This window comes from Mobula birostris, chromosome 15, assembly GCF_030028105.1.
Source record: "Mobula birostris isolate sMobBir1 chromosome 15, sMobBir1.hap1, whole genome shotgun sequence".
In the NCBI taxonomy this organism is placed as follows: domain Eukaryota; kingdom Metazoa; phylum Chordata; class Chondrichthyes; order Myliobatiformes; family Myliobatidae; genus Mobula; species Mobula birostris.
In genome coordinates this window covers 33,358,711-33,378,083 of record NC_092384.1, presented here as the reverse complement: position 1 = coordinate 33,378,083, position 19,373 = coordinate 33,358,711, and the positions used below count along the sequence as shown (strand labels likewise).

The 19,373-nt window shown below is 40.8% G+C and overlaps 2 protein-coding genes across 10 annotated transcripts in view; one reads left to right on the top strand and one right to left on the bottom strand.

Annotated features, from left to right (window-relative positions):
• Positions 1-6,072, bottom strand: part of rpgrip1l (RPGRIP1 like) — a 193,869-nt gene extending 187,797 nt beyond the window's left edge. For 4 of the 6 annotated variants that reach the window (XM_072279557.1, XM_072279560.1, XM_072279561.1 and 1 more), the window contains exon 1: positions 5,986-6,072. In XM_072279557.1, coding sequence (XP_072135658.1) covers positions 5,986-5,988 — 3 coding nt within the window. In that variant the 5' untranslated portion in view covers positions 5,989-6,072. Of the gene's footprint in view, positions 1-4,417; positions 4,640-5,985 lie in introns of all 6 variants that reach the window. The other 2 variants (XM_072279559.1, XM_072279558.1) reach the window with 2 other exon arrangements.
• Positions 6,073-6,338: 266 nt separating this feature from the next.
• Positions 6,339-19,373, top strand: part of fto (FTO alpha-ketoglutarate dependent dioxygenase) — a 377,646-nt gene continuing 364,611 nt past the window's right edge. For 2 of the 4 annotated variants that reach the window (XM_072279552.1, XM_072279554.1), the window contains exon 1: positions 6,339-6,571. In XM_072279552.1, coding sequence (XP_072135653.1) covers positions 6,524-6,571 — 48 coding nt within the window. In that variant the 5' untranslated portion in view covers positions 6,339-6,523. The remainder of the gene's footprint in view (positions 6,572-19,373) is intronic. The other 2 variants (XM_072279555.1, XM_072279556.1) reach the window with 1 other exon arrangement.

Genomic DNA, 19,373 nt, shown 5'->3' with positions numbered 1-19,373 from the left:
ATTCTCCGCGGCAATGTATCGGTCCACGGCCTGGAGGTTGGGGTGGTGGGACACTGGGGTGTCATCTCATCGTCGTCTGTTTCCATCAGGGCAGGCAGGTCATCTTCATGTCTGCCTGCCTCGATGTCGAAGGTCAAGGTTCGTCATCTGCTGTGGCTGATGTGGAAGGCTTGAAAAACAACAGTATGCTTGACTGCTTAGCCTCACGCATTTTTCTATCATACAGTTCTTTGTAAGTACTCAAACCATCTTGCAAATATGTCCTAAACCGACGTACCCTTTCAAAATTAAAGTCGTACTTTTCTGCAATCATTGCAGCGAAAATCTCACGCAGTTGCTTCACGTTCAGTTCCTGGACGACTTCACTTTCGGTCCGTTCGCTACTGCATTCAGTTTCGATTGTTATCCTTTCCTCTTCCAATTGCATCAGCTCTTCATCTATTGGTTCTTGGTCATGGGATGCCAAAACCTCTTCAACGTCATCTTCATCAACTTCCTTCATCAACAAGCCAAACTCACTTTGTCTTTACTTCGTTCACCACGATCGAAACGCTTAATTATCTCTAGTTTTACGCTAAGTGTAACACCCTTACGAGCTCTTTTAAGCTTTTCTGATACCTTAGAACTCATCTTGCTAACGGCTGCTCACAGGTACGTGTTTAAGCAATGCCGGCTAGAGTGCAGTTCCGGGGGAGGAGCTTGGCTGCTCAGGGCACGCACTGCTTTTTTCACGCACTGCCTTTTTTCGTCACAGCAAAAACACCTTCTGTTAGCGAAAACAGGTAACTAATGTAGGTCTTTCGTAACAGCAAGGTTTCGTAAAGCCAACGTTCAAAAAGCAGGGGACACCTGTAAATAACATCCATTGACTGTCCTTAGTCTATGCTGCCTGTTATTTCCAACAGATTTCCTGTTAGGTTAAGGATGTGAGGTCACCATACTTGAGGGGCAATGGCCAGTTTTCTCTGGTGTATCTCTTGGCAACATGCATAAATGTCCCTGAGATATATTTCATGATTAAGATCACATAACTATCAAAGACTAATGACAATAGACAATTTTCAAAGTTGGCATGGCCCAGTTCTTAAATATATGAAAAATCCCACAGTCTACTTATAAAGATCAAGAATATTTAACAGACACAAAATAGATCATTAAATGAGAAAATTGTGGACATAAACTTGATCAGATCATACTGGTAAATCTCCCTTCATTCAAGTTGTGACTGTTTAGATATACATTAAGCTGATGTTGATCCAATGACACTATGATTTCAGTCTCTGAGGCCAACCCAAGAGCATCCTTCAGAAGAGTGAACCCACAGAAAGCATCTAGCCCAGATGGGGTACTTGGTCAATTGAATTTAATTGAATAGACTTTATTACTTACATAATTCATAAATATGAGTAAAAATCTTTACGTTACGTCTCCATTTAGGCGTGCAATGTGCAATTTATAATAAATAGTATGTACAACAGGACAGTCAGTATAACATAGAAATACAATTGTATCAGCATGAATTAATCAGTCTGATGGCCTGGTGGAAGAAGCTGTCCTGGAGCCTGTTGGTCCTGGCTTTTATGCTGTGGTACTGTTTCCTGGATGGTAGCAGCTGGAATAGCTTGTGGTTGGGGTGACTTGGGTCCCCAATGGTCCTTTGGAAATTCACATCTACAGATGCGCTAGGCTGTCTGCACCACTCTCTGCAGAATCCTACGATTGGGAGAAGTACAGTTCCCATACCAGGCAGTGATGCAGCTAGTCAGGATGCTCTCACTTGTGCCCTGCAGAAAGTTCTTAGGATTTGGGGGCCCATACCAAACTTCTTCAATTGTTTGAGGTGAAAGAGGCGCTGTTGTGCCTTTTTCACCACAGAGCTGGTGTGTACATAGCACGTGAGATCCTCGGTGATGCGGATGCTGAGGAACTTAAAGCTCTTCACCCTCTCAACCCCAGATCCATTGTTGTCAATAGGGGTTAGCCTGTCTCCATTCCTCCTGTAGACCACAACCAGCTCCTTTGTTTTTGCAACATTGAGGGAGAGGTTGTTTTCTTCACACCAATATGTCAGACCTGTGCTGATCAACTGGCTGGAGTATTCACTGATATTTTGAACTTGTCTCTTCGGCAGTTTGAGCAGGCAAATTCAAGCAGGCTTCAATTATACTGGTGCAGAAAAAGAGTGTGGTAATCTGCCCTAATGACTATTGCCCAGTAGCACTTGCATCCACTGTAATTTGGCATGTTAACAAATACACTCAAAAAACTTCTATAGTTGTACTGTGGAGAGCATTCGACAGGCTGCATTACTGTCTGGTATGGAAGGGCTACTGCACAGGACTGAAAGAAGCTGCAGTAAGTTGTAAATCTAGTCAGCTCCATCTTGGGCACTAGCCAACAAAGTACCCACGACATCTTTAGGGAGCAGTGTCTCAGAAAGGCAGCATCCATTATTAAGGAGCTTCAGCACCCAGGGCATGCCCTTTTCTCACTGTTACCAACAAGTAGGAGGTACAGAAGCCTGAAGGCACACACTCAGTGATTCAGGAACAGCTTCTTCCCCTCTGCCAACCGTTTCCTAAATAGACATTGAATCTTTGGACACTACCTCACTTTTTAAAAAATTATTTATTAACCAATTGGCAGGGCCAGGTTGCCAGGAACATTTTTTCTGTTTTTGCATTTTTTTTAATCTATTCAATATACATAATTGATTTACTTGTTTAGTTATTATTTTATTTTTTTTTCCTCTGCTAGATTATGTATTGCATTGAACTACTGCTGTTAAGTTAACAAATTTCACTTCACATGCCGGTCTTCGTAAACCTGATTCTGATTCCAAGATCCAAAGTACATTTATTATCAAAGTACGTATGCAGTATAAAACCCTGAACTTCATCTACCCATGGACAGCCACGGAGCTAAAAAAAACCATTGAACTCATTCAAGGAAAAACATCACCCCTCCCCCACATGCAAAAGAAACCAAATCACGCAAATGGCAAAAAAAAGAGCGAGAAATACAGAATATAAAAAACAAAATTGAAAGAGTCCAGGCATGATAATGTGAACGAATGAGTCCAATCCACAAAACTGTGTTGATTAAACCTTGCTCAAGACCCAGGACTCCAGCACAATCTTAAGGCAGCATCAAGCAGGGGGGAGAGAGAGACTATTGGAACACAGGGACCCTCCTTCGAGAGCAGCGTGAGAGACCATCACATGCAGACACCTTCCTCCTGCAGCAGCAAACAAGAGGCTGGTTTAACGGCACTGGCTGTCTATCACGACTTGAATCTGCTCCAATTTGCCTACCATCCCAAACAGGTCAACAGCAGATGTCATTTCATTGGCTCTTCACTCAACCTTGGAACATCAGGACAGTGAAGATGTATACATCAGAATGCTCTTCATTGACTACGGCTCTGCATTCAATACTATCAACCCCTCAAGACTAATCAATAAGCTCCAAGACCTAGACCTCAATACCTTGAAGTGCAACTGGATCCTTGATTTCCTCACTTGCAGACCTCAGTCAATCCGGATTGGCAACATCTGCTCCGCAATTACCATCAACACAGATGCATCATAAGGCAGTGTGCTTAGTCCTCTGCTCTACTCACTTTATGTATCTGAGGCTAATCACAGCTCCAATGCCATACTTAAGTTTGCTGATGACTCTACTGCCTTTGGCCAAATAAAACGTGGCAGCCAATCAGCATATACATGAAGGAGATTAAAAATCTGGCTGAGTGGCACCACAACAAAAACCTCACACTTCATCTACCCTCATGAAGTGTCTCGGACGAAACATCAATTGTTTACTCTTTTCAATAGATGTTGTGTGGCCTGTTGAGTTCCTTCAGCATTTTGTGTGTGTGGCATGGATTTCCAGCATCTGCAGGTTTTCTCGTATTTGAACCCCACATCAGGGGATCCAGGTGGAGAGGGTCAGCAATTTTAAAATTCTCTTACCATTTCAGAGGATCTGTCCTGGATTCAGTTTATAAGTGCCACTCAAAGAAAGTACAGTACTGACTCTACGTTTTCAGAAGTTTGTGATGATTTTGCACATCATCTTAAATGTTCTCAAGCTTCTATAGATGTGTGGTGAAGTGTATACTGACTGGTTGCATCGCGGTCTAGTATGGCAACACTAATGACCTTTAATGGAAAAGCCTACAAAAAGTAGTGGATACAGGCCAGTCCATCATGGCTAAAGCCCTCTGCACCATTGAGCACATCTACAAGGAGCAGTGTTACAGGAAAGTAGCATTCAGCAAAGATCCCCACCATCCAGGCCATGCTCTCTTCTTGCTGCTGTGATTAGGAAGAAGGGACAGGAGCTCCAGGACCCGTACTACTAGGTTCAGGAATAGTCATCAGTCTCTTGAACCAAAGGTGATAACTTCACTTACCCCAGCACTGAATTGTTCCCAAAACCTATGGACCCACTTTCAGGGACTCTTTATCTCATGCTCTTGACGTTTTTTGCTTATTTATTTTTTATTATTACTATTATTGTTTGTTTCTTCTCTCTTTTTGTATTTCAGTTTGTCTTTTGCACATTGGTTGTTTGTCCATTTTAGGTGCAGTTTTTCATTGATTCTGCTGTGTTTCTTTGAACTTGTTGTGACTGCCTGCAAGAAAATATATCTCAGAGTTGTATATGTTGACATATATGTACTTTGAATAATAAATTTACTTTGAACTTTGTTAACATATATAATGAAATCTTCAAACTCAGTCGTGAGAACATAATTAATCCCTTAAGGTCAACTGGAATCCAATGGAAAACATCACAAGCTGGAACTTTTCATTGCACAAAGGAAGATGGTAACAGTTTCTGTAGGCAAATCAACTCAGGCAAGGACACCAATGTAGGAGATCTTCAAAAAATTACTCTATACTCAATCATTACCCACCTCTTCAATAACTTTCCCTCCAAAAATGTCAAAAAAGGGAAATTCAGCGATGATCTCAGTACATAAATCATACAGTTAATGATCTGCTTGCAGCAAAAATGGTGTTTCCATGCTGCTGCTGAAATCCTTCACATTTGAGAAGAGCTACTAAGGATGCACTCGCTAATACTTTAACATACTCTGTAGTCTATGCCACAGCAACTTTGAGATAGTGGTGGTATAGGTAACAGACAAAAATAGGAGCAACAGTAAGAACTAGAGTAGGCCACCTCTGGACTCCCCCACCACTTGGCACAATCATGTTGAACTGTTCCGAAACTCAAGTTTGGGATGGAATCAGCAGGACTTCAACAAGATTACTTGTGCTAAACTTTGTTCAACGTTCTAGGTATCTGCTTTGACTGGAATTTTAAATAGATGCCTCACACAAAAACTGTGACCATAGAACAGATTAGAGTTTGGTTAACATATATATGATTTGCCATAATACTTTTATTGTCTACAGGGCACAGGCTAGGATTGGGATGAAATAATGTTCTTTCTAGATGAGTTTAGTTGCAACAATACTCAAGAAAATTTTCGACATCCAGAATGAATCCAGTTGCTTGACTGGCATTCCATTTTCAATATTCACAGAGTCCACTTTTGGTGCAAGGTAGCTGCAGTGTTTTCGATCTATGATTATTCATCTAGGCTTCGTTAACCAACTTGTGGTCTCCACCTAGAAGGATATATGAGAACGCTATCACCTGCAAATTTGCACCAACCGGTCAAGAAGGGAGCGCTTATTGCCTCGTCCTGTTAATTCTATTTTACTTCAAATGCTACACTCCTGTAAAAGGTAGAGAGCGCAAGAAGAATGTCAAATGACACTGAGCGCTCATTTGAACAGTATGTATGTCCAAATTCTATAATAGCAATAAGGGAATACAAATACATCCTCGCAAGATGAGATAATTTCCAGTAAACTTCAACCTATGAGAGCCGAACAGAAATAATACCTTGAAAAACACCAACTATTTCCCCTCCTGTTGGACTACTTTTTACAAAATACCACTCACCATATACACTCCACACAGCTTATTACGGATTCATTTACCACCACGACAGTTGCTAGCGTACGTCAATTTCCGTATCGTAATCTCCGGTTACCAAGCGCTCTGTATGCTGGGTCCTGTTGTAGTCTTGAATCGCTTTCCTTCAACCGGAGACGGGGGCATGTTGGACGATCAAACTACAATTCCCAGTGCGCACTCATAAGGGAGATCGCAAGTCAGTGAAATACCGTGCCCCGCCTAATTAAATGACTTTGGTACTTTCTGATTGGTTTGGGGCAGCATCAGTCTTGCTCACGCGCTGTAATTAGTTAGTGCTAGTTTGTTGTTTTGTGGGTGGGAGGTGGCAGGATGGTTTTGTTCTTTGGATGGATGTCCGATGGGAGAGTTGGACGTTTGCTTCATGTTTGTCGCGCGAGCACGGCTTTGACGGTTGGCTCTCGCGCTGGGCCCAGACCCGGGAAGCTGCTCGCGGGGGGTGTAATCGCGCTGTATGCTGGGACGGTAATGGCGCGCGTTTAAATTTGACGGCGATGAGCCGGGAATGAGGATGAAAAGGTTCAGTAAATACGATAAAGCGAAGGAGATTAAGGTACACTCTTGGTGCATGGAATTAGGCGCTTGTTCTGTTTGGCGTCTATGCTGTTGCGGTGTTTAACTGCATTCGCTCCGGGGAGACGGTGTTAACAGAGACAGTGAGATAGCAAGGCCTAAATTCACGAATCATGATGGGTTACTCTGCCGCCCAGGCGTCATTTTTATGGACTCCGGTTGCAGCAGTATTGCTGCGTGTTTTATCTGCATCTGTCTTCAGTCTGTGATTGTTGGAAGTTCTATGCAATGACTTTGAATTCGGGCCAGATGACTTTTTGGAAAAATTGCTGCTTTACCATTGTAGCGCCGTCAGTTTTAGTGAACTAGTTACAGAAGCATCCGTGGAAATTTTGTATGGTAACGAGTTTTACTTTGTGAATAAATCTGAGCTAAAACATCCATTTGCAGCACGTTGGCTGGCAAAGTACTAGGTTACTCAGCCCCTCTACACTCTTTCTTTCTCTCACACTGTCTTCGAAGTTTTTGATACAGTGATCGCCCTCACCAATCCCCATTGTACCTCACTAGCCATGTGCTCCCTAGTCAAAAATTAATTATTCCTGTTTTCTGTCCAATAACCAATTCTCAAACCGTGCCAGTATATTACTGCCACTACTCTATATATTGATGTAAACGTTTTAGTCTAAATACCCCACATCCACTGTTTCCTCTTCTATTCTGCTAGTTCACAAGTTTCTAGTAAACATCAGCACATTCAAGCATTTTTCTTACTACTGTTGTGAGGCTAAGTGCTCTAATCTCCTGTTTTCTGTCTTAAACTGTGGGGATGTACTGTATATACCAACTTCCAATCTGGGAGGTATTACAGTGGCATGCAAAAGTTTGGGCACCCTGTCAAAATTTTTGTTACTGAGAATAGTTCAGTGAGTAGAAGATGAACTGATCACCAAAAGTCATAAAGTTAAAGATGAAACATTCTTTTCAACATTTTAACCAAGATTAGTGTATTATTTTTGTTTTGTACAATTTTAGAGTGGGGGGAAAAAAGGAAAGGAGCACTATGCAAAAGTTTGGGCACCCCAAGAGATTTGAGCTCTCAGGACTTTTACCAAGGTCTCAGACCTTAAATAGCTTGTTAGGTCGATGGCTTGTCACAGCCATCGTTAGGAAAGGCCAGGTGATGCAAATTTCAAAGCTTTATAAATACCCTGACTCCTCAAACCTTGTCCCAACAATCAGCAGCCATGGGCTCCTCTAAGCAGCTGTCTAGCACCCTGAAAATTAAAATAAATGATGCCCACAAAGCAGAAGAAGACTATAAGAAGATAACAAAAACAAAGCGTTTCAGGTAGCTGTTTCCTCAGTTCGTAATGTAATTAAGAAATGGCAGTTAACGGGAACGGTTGAGGTCAGGAAGACCAAGAAAACTTTCCGAGAGAACTGCTCGTAGGATTGCTAGAAAGGCAAATCAAAACCCCCGTTTGACTGCAAAAGGCCTTCAGGGAGATTTAGCAGACTGTGGAGTGGTGGTGCACTGTTCTACTGCGCACCGACACCTGCACAAATATGACCTTCATGGAAGAGTCATCAGAAAAAAAAACGTTTCCTGTGTCCTTACCAGAGTTACAAAATACACGTGGACTAAGATGTTAACGGTCCTGTGCTATCACCAGTGGGATCATCAGTTGATCTGCCACCTGTCTTTAGGAGTTTCGGCCCGCTTATGATCAAGACTCCTTCGAGGTGGTGGGCCAGTAGTGCTAAAGCACCACCTCCCACTGGTGAGCTTAAAAACTTGGCATCTTCCTCTGTCAGAGTTGTTGGTCACTTCCATCCAACAGATAGTCTACTCCTCAGGTGTCTATGCAACTACTGAAGGGTTTGCAAGATTTGTATACACTGTCTATCTGCCCCTCTGGACATAGTTGGTCCACACCCATGCTGATCCTTTCTCTGCTGCCTCAGCTACAGCCCTGCTGGTTGACCACAAAATTCAGTGTCAGAAATTTGCAAAGGAACATCTGAACAAGCCTGATGCATTTTGGAAACAAGTCCTGTGGACTGATGAAGTTAAAATAGAACTTTTTGGCCGCAACGAGCAAACGTATGTTTGGAGAAAAAAAGGGTGCAGAATTTCATGAAAAGAACACCTCTCCAACTGTTAAGCACGGGGGTGGATCGATCATGCTTTGGGCTTGTGTTGCAGCCAGTGGCATGGGGAACATTTCACTGGTAGAGGGAAAAATGAATTCAATTAAATACCAGCAAATTCTGGAAGCAAACATCACACCGTCTGTAAAAAAGCTGAAGATGAAAAGGGGATGGCTTCTACAACAGGATAATGATCCTAAACACACCTCAAAATCCACAATGGACTACCTCAAGAGGTGCAAGCTTTGCCATGGCCCTCACAGTCCCCTGACCTAAACGTCATCGAGAATCTGGATAGACCTCAAAAGAGCAGTGCATGCAAGACGGCCCAAGAATCTCACAGAACTAGAAGCCTTTTGCAAGGAAGAATAGGTGAAAATCCCCCAAACAAGAATTGAAAGATTCTTAGCTGGCTACAGAAAGTGTCTACAAGCTGTGATACTTGCCAAAGGGGGTGTTACTAAGTATGGACTAGGCAGGATGCCCAAACTTTTGCTTCGGGCCCTTTTCCTTTTTTGTTATTTTGAGACTAAAAGATGGAAATAAAAAAGTAATCTTATTTAAAATATTAAAGAAATGTGTCATATTTAACCTTATGCCTTTTGGAAATCAGGTCATCTTTTACTCGCTTAGCTATTCACAGTAACAGAAATTTTGACCAGGGGTGCCTAAACTCTTGCATGCCACTGTACGCATTTATACAAAAAGAAATGACAACCAGTGTTTTCACCATTTTGATAGTTATTGCCTGCAACATCAAATTTTGGGAGTTAATCCCCTATCATAATGATTATTTTCTTTAATGCTGTTGTTTTATTTTTCTGATTAATAATTGAGGTATTCTGCCATGTTGGACCTATAGTTCTACACTACTAATGGGAGCTTTTCTTTCCCTGTGTATCCTTGCCATAAAGGTAGGATAAGAAAATACTGAAATCATTTGTAGATATACTTTGATATGTTCGTTGGTTTGGTGGTGAGCAGATTTTAAAAGTTTGACAGGTTTGGTTAATGACATCAGGAGCTGGTTGATAATTTGAATTTGATTGCATGATTCATAGTAAATTTCACGAAAGAAATTGACAAGCTTACAAAATTAAATATATTGATTTCAAAATTAAGATAACCATTGTAATAATTTTATATGATCATTAGATTTTCTGGGTAATCTGTAGGCATTTTTTCAAGATTTATTTCATCATGCTCTACCCTTTTGGAAGTGAGTCATGGCTACTTGCATTAGCTTTGTTTGAATTGATGTATTAAGGAAGTTGATATAATAGATGCTTTCGACAGTTATCAGTTGGCTTATGATTTGTCTGCATGTTTTTTTGGTGCAGTGTAGCTTGAGTAATAATTAAGATTTTGTATATCATGTACTCATACAATTTCATGGTGTCACTCAGACACATCTTGTCGTATAGGTCCAGTTTTCTTCTTTTTGCATTAACATATCCTTATGACTTTGGGGGTTAGTGTCATGTCTCTGGGTCCAGAGCTTAAATATCTGTCTCAATGACTTGATTCAAAATGCTCTGAAGATGTGATTTTTTTTTTTTTTGTCTTGTGCTGTGTAGTTTTGCTATATGATGTTGTGCGCCATCATACAGTAATTTGACGATGAGCAATTTCCAGACTTTGTCGCTCACACCACATCACATTTGCCAGGTGCTTAAGTTGGTACTCTTTTTCTACAAATGCAGAAAATGTTCCTGAACTTCCTCATTCTAGCATTTACTATCTTGTGTAAAAACTATCACCGAGTAACTTCAGGGCATTCTGCAGAAGAGGGAAGCTATTATGGCAAAGATGAGGATGGTCTAATTTGGTCCTAACATCATAGAAAAAAAGATTAGGACTTGCGAGCAGAATTCAGTTTTGGGGAAGAGTTGAAGGAGCAGGATATCCAACACAGATCAGCCATGATCATGTTGAATGACAGCAGGCATGAGCAGCATCTGTTTTTCACTTAAGAAACAATTTTATTGTGTTCATGTATCTAGGATGATCTTTGGCCAACTCCTGATCCCATATAGCAGTGAGTAAAGAAATAGAAAGATTGTGCAGAGTAGTGTACTGCTGGAGAGTTAGTGAATAAAAGAAAGGCTTTAGAAAATGGTGGATGTGAGACCAGTTCTGGAAAATGCAATGTACATGAACCAGGGGGTATATAAGTCATTGTTGGGGAGAGGGGACTGATATTAGTTTGCTTATGAATTTGCAGGATTTTATACAAAAGGCCTAGTAATTTTGATTGAGGCATAAATTTTGGCAGTTGATAAGATTCTGTTCTTCAGAATAGTAGTTTGTGGTCTAGGAGAACAGAAAAGGTGTTGATTGATTTTCTTAGCTAAAAGGCAGTGTTTCACTGCTGAACTTGAGTTTGTCAGTGGATATCTTTGCATTGGTATCACTGGAATAAGATTTTTAATTCACAATGTTCTGAGCTGAGTGAAAGTGAATCTTGCTGTCTTGTGAACAGCAGAGGAGTGACATGTGCATTGTTTCCAGTGGTTGTAGTGTATTTCTGGTGTGAGAGCTTGTAATGTTTTAGATAAAAAATTGAACTAACATTGTATTAAGAAATACTCTTCATGTTTTTCAATTGGTTTTCTAAAGTGAATAGCCGACAAGTTAAGTTGCAAAATGGTATACATAAGAAATCTTTGCTGAGTTAGGAATATATCAGAAAGATCCGAGATGACATGAAAATGTAAGTGCCAGTGATAATTTGCATATATTTTCCCATGCAATATAAGAAAAATAAAATCTTTTCTTCCGCACTCTTTGCTTGTGTCTTCATCTTGTGGTTGGGATTGCATTATTTATCATTTTTATTTATTTTTCAGTTTCTGGTTTGTTTTACTAAATTTAGGTTTTACAATTAAGTAAACACAAACATATGCCAAAGAAACTGCATTGTTGAAATTGATCTAATTGCTTTTAATTTTTGCAGAGGCAGTTGTGGCCCCATCAAAGCAAGATTTTTGTTTCTATTTAATTCTTGAATCTACAGACTGGACTGCTGCTTTCAGTTATTAACAATTTCTTTGACAATGATTTTAAACACTATATTACCTTTAGCTTGCCAATCTATGTGTGATGTAAAATAAATATGCACGCATTTCAGATAAATCTTTCACATTCGTCCTGCAACATATTTTCACAGTCTTGACAAATCAAGGTGATTGATTTCTTAGTTGCTATTTGCCATGTATGAGATATGGAGTATTTGACTTAATGACATTGGATTCTGTTAGCACTCCAAGTTCTTCTGTCAGTTGGTCATTAGGGTATTTTTTTATGAATTATGGTGTTTCAAGCATAATTTACATGTTCCTTCAAACTTGACAGTGCAATATTTAGACTAGCAGAAGTGGAATTTATGTACCTCATAATTTGTATTCTATAGTAATGGTAGTTGGTAAAGATGCATATCAGTCTAAAGTGAGGGTGCGTGACATATGGTCTCCTGTTCAGATTATTTTACTTCATGACCAAATAACTGATTTTTAAAGCTAGCTTACATTGGTAAATATTTCATGTGAGACAATTGTTTTAGATACCCCAATATTATTATTTGATTCTAAGCTGCTTATGATACTGAGACATTAAGGCTTAATTCATTAATTTTTTTATGCCTCATTCAAAATATTGCACTGTTTTGGGCAATAGTTTGGCGATTTTTTTTTTAAAAGACTTGCAAGTTCAGAAAAATCAGGATATCACTCAACATTAAGCTGTGATAATGTTCAGGGCCAATCTTGGTGGTGATATAGTTGTATTCGGATACTAATTAGGTAGGGAGTTATTAAAGGAAAGGAGAACCTTCAGCAGACACCACCAGGTTCTTTCCAGACATGATTTCATTGGATAGAGGTGTGCACAATCTTAAATGATTCTGTCTAGACTAGTACTCCAGTGCTGCTTTGCACATCCGGATGCTTGTATGGACATCCTATTTCTGGACCTAATCACCTGGGACCGCCTGACATCCATACATGTCCTTCCTTTGTCAACCCGTCTATGTTGTTGGCCTTGAAGCACATAGCAGAGACTCTTGTCCCTAAACCCTAACTCCCCTCTGTCCCCAAAATCACCCCTCTGAGCTTAAGGAAAAGCTAAATCTGAGCCATGATCTCGACTGATACCTCAACTTGGTACTGTCTTAACTGAAAAACCATCAACTAGTTCTAGACGTTCCTTAAATCCTAAGTTCATCCACAGTTCCTTTAATGGATCAGTCTCTTTAGACTTGCCTTTCAAAAATCCATGATTTTTTTCTTTCTCCATGTCTGTAATCTTCACTTCTTTCAATCTCCTACTATTTTTTTGCCTCCATCTACACCAGAGGTGCCTAACCTTATTTTTTAATACCATGGTCCCCTACTATTAATTGAGGGGTCTGTTGACCCCAGGTTGGGAACACCTTGCTCCACACTTTTGTGACTTCACTGTGGTCCTTCAACTCTATCTTCTCCTTAAAACTTTGACTCCTACTCCCCTTTAAGTTGAGTTTAAGAGGTAGTTTTGGATATCCGTTTCATAAAATTCTCGACCAGTTCTACCAATGTTGCATTATGTAGCATGATATCAAACTTTGTTTCGTGACCATCCTGCAAAATCCTTCGAGATACAAGCTGTAGGTAATTTCAATCTGCCTAACTGTTTGAACACGAGTTTTACACGGGTAGCGACTGAGGTAACAAAACAAAGACGTCATTCAAATAAGTGTAGAATAGTGTGCCATGAAACACAAATCATTAAAGCATCATTGAGTTATTCAGCTGGAAACAGGACTTTTGGCCCAACATGTCAATGTTGTCCATGCCTTCCTGAGCTAGTCCCATTTGTATGCAATTGACCCATATCCTAAAGCTTTCCTATTGTGTACCTGTCCAGATGTTTTAAACATTGTAATTGTACCCACCCCTACCACTTACTCTGGCAGCTGATTCACTGTCAGCACCTTCAGCGGGGGAGAAACTTGCGTGTCAGTTCCCCTTTAGATCTTTCCCATCTCATCTTAAACCTATATCCTCTAGTTGAGGAAAAATATTGAGACCATTTACTTTGTTTATGTCCCTCATGATTTCACAAACCTCGGCCTCCTTTGCTCCAGGTCTATTCAGTCCTGTGACTCAAACTTTCCATTTCTGGCAACATCCTTGTGAAACTTTTCTGTACCCTCTCTGGCTTAAACACATCCTATAATATAGCGATCAGAACTGCACATCAATGTCTTGTACAGTGTCTTAGCCCTGTACTCAGTGTCCTGCTTGATGAAGGCAAGTGTCTTCACTTTGTCTACCTGTTTTGCCGCTTGTACTCCTAGGTCTCTAATACAACATTCCCCATAGCTTTGCCATTCGCTCTATCCAAAATACATCACTTCACACTCGTCCGAGTTAAGTTCTGTGTGCCATTCCTTTTGTGACCTTGAGATAACCTTTCTCACTGTCCACCACGCTACTAATTTTGGTGTTCTCTCCTTGCATTTGTATCCAAGTCATAAAATATATATATTAACAGCTGATCCCTGCAGCACACACTGATCATAGGTCTCGAATCTGGGAAAAAAATAACCTTTCACTGCCACCCGCTGATTCTACCAAGCCAATTTTGTATTAAAATGGCTAGTTCACCATGGATCCCATGTAATATAATTTCTGGACCAGCATACCATGCAGGAGCTATTAAATGCTTTGCTAAAATTAGTGTTTATGTTTGCTATTCAGTCAAATGTGTATAACCCTAAATAATTTCAGTAGCTAAAAAACTGACACAAACAAGTAAATGGAGCATAAACATCGAAGTTCAAAGTATGCATTTGTCACCATGTACTACCCTGAGATTCATTTTCTCCTTGTGCAGTTGGATCCTTGATTTCTCCACTTGCAGACCCCAGTCAGTTCGGCAACAATGTTTTCTCCACAATCTTAGCCCCTTTCTCTACTCACTTTACACTTGCTACTACATGGTTAATCACATCTCCAATGTCAATACGTGGCCTGGAAGACTAGTGCACCTTTGGGGTGCTGGATTTTCGTGGTTCTGGAGACGGGCTAATTCAAGGCTGGTGCTCATGACTGAGGTGTCGCGAGAGAACACAGAACATCAGGAGCAGCGGATTGGCTGCCGGTTGTGTGTCCAGAGACCTGAGCCTTTCCAGGGCCGATACTCTGGCGCAGAGCTCGGAAAAAGCGACGCAACAGACTTTTAACATCATAAATCAGCAAGTTGTTTGTTATGAAATAGGGACATCTCTTTTTCCCTGATTTGGGGGGGGGGGGTGGTGGAGAGAGCCTGTGGTATGTTGAATTACTGGATGAAGAGCAGTCTTTGGGTTCTGCAAGTCTGTCTTTATTGATGCTTTGTTGCACGCTTGAATGCTTGGTGGAGGACGCCGATGCTGTTTTGGTGGTGCGGGGGTGTTGCCTTGCTGCTGCTATTGTGTTGGAGGGGGAGCTGGGGAGGCTTTGGGGTTCTAATGTTTCATTCTTTGGGGTACTCTGATTCTGTGGATGTTTGTGGGGGGAGGAGAAAAGAATTTCACAATGTATATTATAAACATTTCTCTAACATTAAATGTGCCTATTGAACTTACTGAAGTTTGCTGATGACAGCACTATTGTAGACCAAATAAAAGGTGGTGACAAGTCAGTATATAGAAGGGAAGCTGAAAATCTGGCTGAGTGGTGCCATCACAACAACCTCTTAACTCAATGTCAACAAGACCAAGGAACTGATTATTGAAGTCCACGAGCAAGTCCTCATCGCAGATCAGGGGTAGGGAGATTAGCAACTTTAAATTCCTTGGTGTTATCATTTCAGAGCACCTGTCCTGGACCCAGCATGCAAGTGTGATTATGAAGAAAACACAACAGTACCGCTACTTAGGAGCTTGCAAAGATTCAGCGTGACATTTAAAACTTTGACAAACTTCACTGTATGTGTAGTGGAGACTGACTGTATCACAACCTGCAATGGAAACACCAATGTCTTTGAACGTAATATCCAACAAAATGTAGTGGATGTGGTCCAGTCCATTATGGGTAAATCCCTCTCTGCCATTAAGCATATCTACATGAAGTGTTGTCACTGGAAAGCAGCACCCATCATCAGGGACCCCTGCAACCCAGGTCATGCTCTCTTTGTACTGCAGCCATCAGCAAAATAGTAAAGGAGCCTCAGCATTCATACCACCAAGTTCAGGAGCTGTTATTACCCCTCAACTATAGGCTCTTAAACCAAAGAGAATAACTTCACTTGCCCCATCTTTGAAATGTTAACACAATCTATGGCCTCACTTTCAAGGACTCTTCATCTCATGTACTCAATATTTATTGCGTATTTATTAGTAGTATTTCTTTCTTTTTGCATTTGCACGGTTTGTTGTCTTTTGCACACTGATTGAATGCCCAAGTTGGTGACTTGGGTGGTGATTCTATTATAGTTACTGTTCTGTTATGGATTTACTGAGTATGCCTGCAAGAAAATGAATGTCAGGGTTGTATATGGTGACATATATGCATTTTGATAATATAAATTAATTTAGAACTTTGTTTAAACTTCCCCGGCTTATCTTAAAGCTGTGCCTTCTATTATTTGACATTTCCATTCTGGGATCAAGATTCTGACTCTATGCCTCTCACAATTTTACATACTTCTACCAGGTCGCCCATCAGCTGCTGATGCGTCAGATAAAACGATCCAAGTTTGTTCAAACTCTCCTTGCTAATAATTTCTAATCCAGGCAACACCTTGGTGAACTACTTATGTGCTCACTCCAAAGCCTCCACTTCCTTCATGTAATGTGATGCCCAGAACTATACACAATACTCTATAAGTGTGGCCTGATCAAAGTTTTATACAGCTGAAATGTGACCTCCAGATTGGAATACTCAATCCACCTTTATGACTTGTGTTGCTACTTTCAGAATTGCACCCCAAGGATCTCTCTGTACATCAGTGCTTCTAAGGGTCTTGCCACTTACTGTACAAATTCCTGGAAGTGCCACATGTCACACTTGTCTGGATTCAGCGCAATCTTCAAATCCACTGCCCACATTTCTAATTTTCCTACATTTTGCCTCAGTACTTTGACCAATTTTCTCACTATTCAGGACTGGAGATGATTTTTGTGTTGGCTGCAAGTTTACTCTTCAGTCCTTGTGTATTTTTGTCCAAATAGTTTATATGTTTCCAATGACTGGATCTGTTTGCTTTCGTCCTAATTGGGGTTGGTACTGTGGGCTCTCCCTCAATCTTTTCCTCTTAGTTAACGGGTGACTTGTTTTAACATGTAATATACTCGAATATTATTTGCTGAAAATCAAAAAAAGAAAGATGGTGGAAATTAGAAATAAAAACTGAAGAATGGTGGACACATTCAGCAGGTTAGAGAGTATCTGTGGAAGAAGACACAGTGTTACTATTTTTGGTCCAAATCTCTGCATCAGAACTTGACTTCATGTTTTGGACCTGAAATATTTCCACAGATGCTACCCAACCTGCTGGGTGTGTACACTACTTTCTGTTTTTATTTCAAATTTAGTTATTTTTGCTGCAAATTTCCACCCACTTTCACTCCAGATTCTCTTTGATTTTTCTTTAGTGGGTCTCTTCATTTCCATTTCAAGGCATAGGCTACTTTACAAGCCTACGTACCTCCATAACTATCTTGTCCACCCTTCTATCCAGAGGTCCCAATACACTAGACAGCTATGATAATGAATGCTAATCGTTCCTTACTTAGACTGCATTTTGGTAAATCAGTCCACTTAGTTGTCTTCCTACTACCTGCATACAGACAGCCTAAAAACCAAAGCTCCAGAGATTAAGACAACCAAGAAGTGGTCATAAGAAGTTGAGGAATGATTACAAGATTGATTTGAGTCAGTAGATTGGGCTGTGTTCAAGCACTCATCTGTGGATCTGAATGACTACACCAGGGTTACAACATATTTTATTAAAGCAGCTGTAGATGAGTGTGTCCCCACAAAATCGTTCAGTGGCTATCCCAGTCAGAAGCCTTGGATGAACCATGCATCCAAAGTTCACTGAGGGCCAGATAAGAGGCATTCAAGTCAGGAGATCAAGAATGCTACACGAGGTGCAGGTATGATTTCTGGAAAGCCATCTTATGGTCGAAGTGGAGATTCTGGACTAAACTGGAATCAACAAGGGATGCTTGACAGCTGTAGCAGGGTTTGAATGCTCTAACCTCCTCCAAAGTTGAATCAAGTGACATGAGGACAGGAGAACTTTGCTTCCAGATGAGCACAATGCCTGCTATGCTCACTTTGACCACCAGAACATGGAGGAACCATAGCAAACTCCCATACCTCCTGATGATCATTTGGTCTCGATATCTGAAGATGATGTGCAGGCGGTCTTCAGGAGAGTGAATCCAAGGAAAGCATCCTGTCTGGACAGGGTACTTTAATACTGGCTGAGTATTAAAGACCTGTGTTGACAAACTGGCTGATGTGTACATCGGTATCTTCAACCTCTCATTTCGGCAGTGTGGGTACCCACCTATGTCAAGCAGGCTTCAATCACACCAGTGCTCAAGAAGAGCGTGATGAACTTTCTCAATGACTATCACCCAGTTGCATTTACAGTGCCTATTAAAAGTATTCAACCACCTTGGTAGTTTTATTGTTTTACAACATTGAATCATAGTGGACTTAATTTGTTGTTTTGTTTTACATTAATCGACCAAAATAGACATTTTCGTGTCAAAGTGCAAACAGGTCTCCTCAAAGTGATCTAACTATGTTGTAAATATAAAACACAAAATAATTGATTGCATAGCTACTCACCCCCACCCTTCCGTCCTTTAGTATGACACATCAAGTCATCACTGGTGCAGCCAGTTGGTTTTAGAAGTCACATAATTTCTTAAATGGAGATCTGTTTTTGGAGACCTGTGTGCAGTCAAGTTGTTTCAGTGGATTGTTGTAAAAATACACCTGTATCTGGAAGGTCCAACTGCTGGTGAGTCAGTATCTTGGCAAAAACTACACCATGAAGACAAAAGAACATTTCAAGTAACTCCAGAAAATGTTATGGAAAAGCACACATCGGGATATGGATACAAGATAATCTCAAAGTCTCTGAATACTCCTTGGAGTACAGTTAAGTCAAACATCAAGAAATGGAAAGAATATGTTACAGCTGTAAATCTGCCAAGAGCAGTCCGTCCTCAAAAACTGAGTGGCCATGCAAGAAGGGGACTAGTGAGGGAGGCCACCAAGAGACCTATGACAACTCTGGAGGAGTTGCAGGCTTCAGTGGCTGAGATGGGAGAGACTGCTCATACTGTTGCCCATGTGCTTCACTAGTCACAGCTTTATGGAAGATGTCAGAGAAAGCCTCTGTTGAGGGGAAGAAAAACTCACATGAAATCTTGGCTAGAGTTTGCCAGAAGGCATATGGAAGACTCTGAAGTCAGCTAGAAGAAGATTCTATAGTCTGATGAAACCAAAATTGAGCTTTTTGTCGATCAGACTGAATGCTGTTTGCCAGAAGCCAAACACTGCACATCATCCCTTCTGTGAAGCATGGTGGTGGCTGCATCATGCTGTGGGGGTGCTTGACCGCAGAAGGCCCTGGAAGGCTTGTTAAAGGAGAGGGCAAAATGAATGCAGCAAAATACAAGGAGATCCTGGAGGAAAATCTGA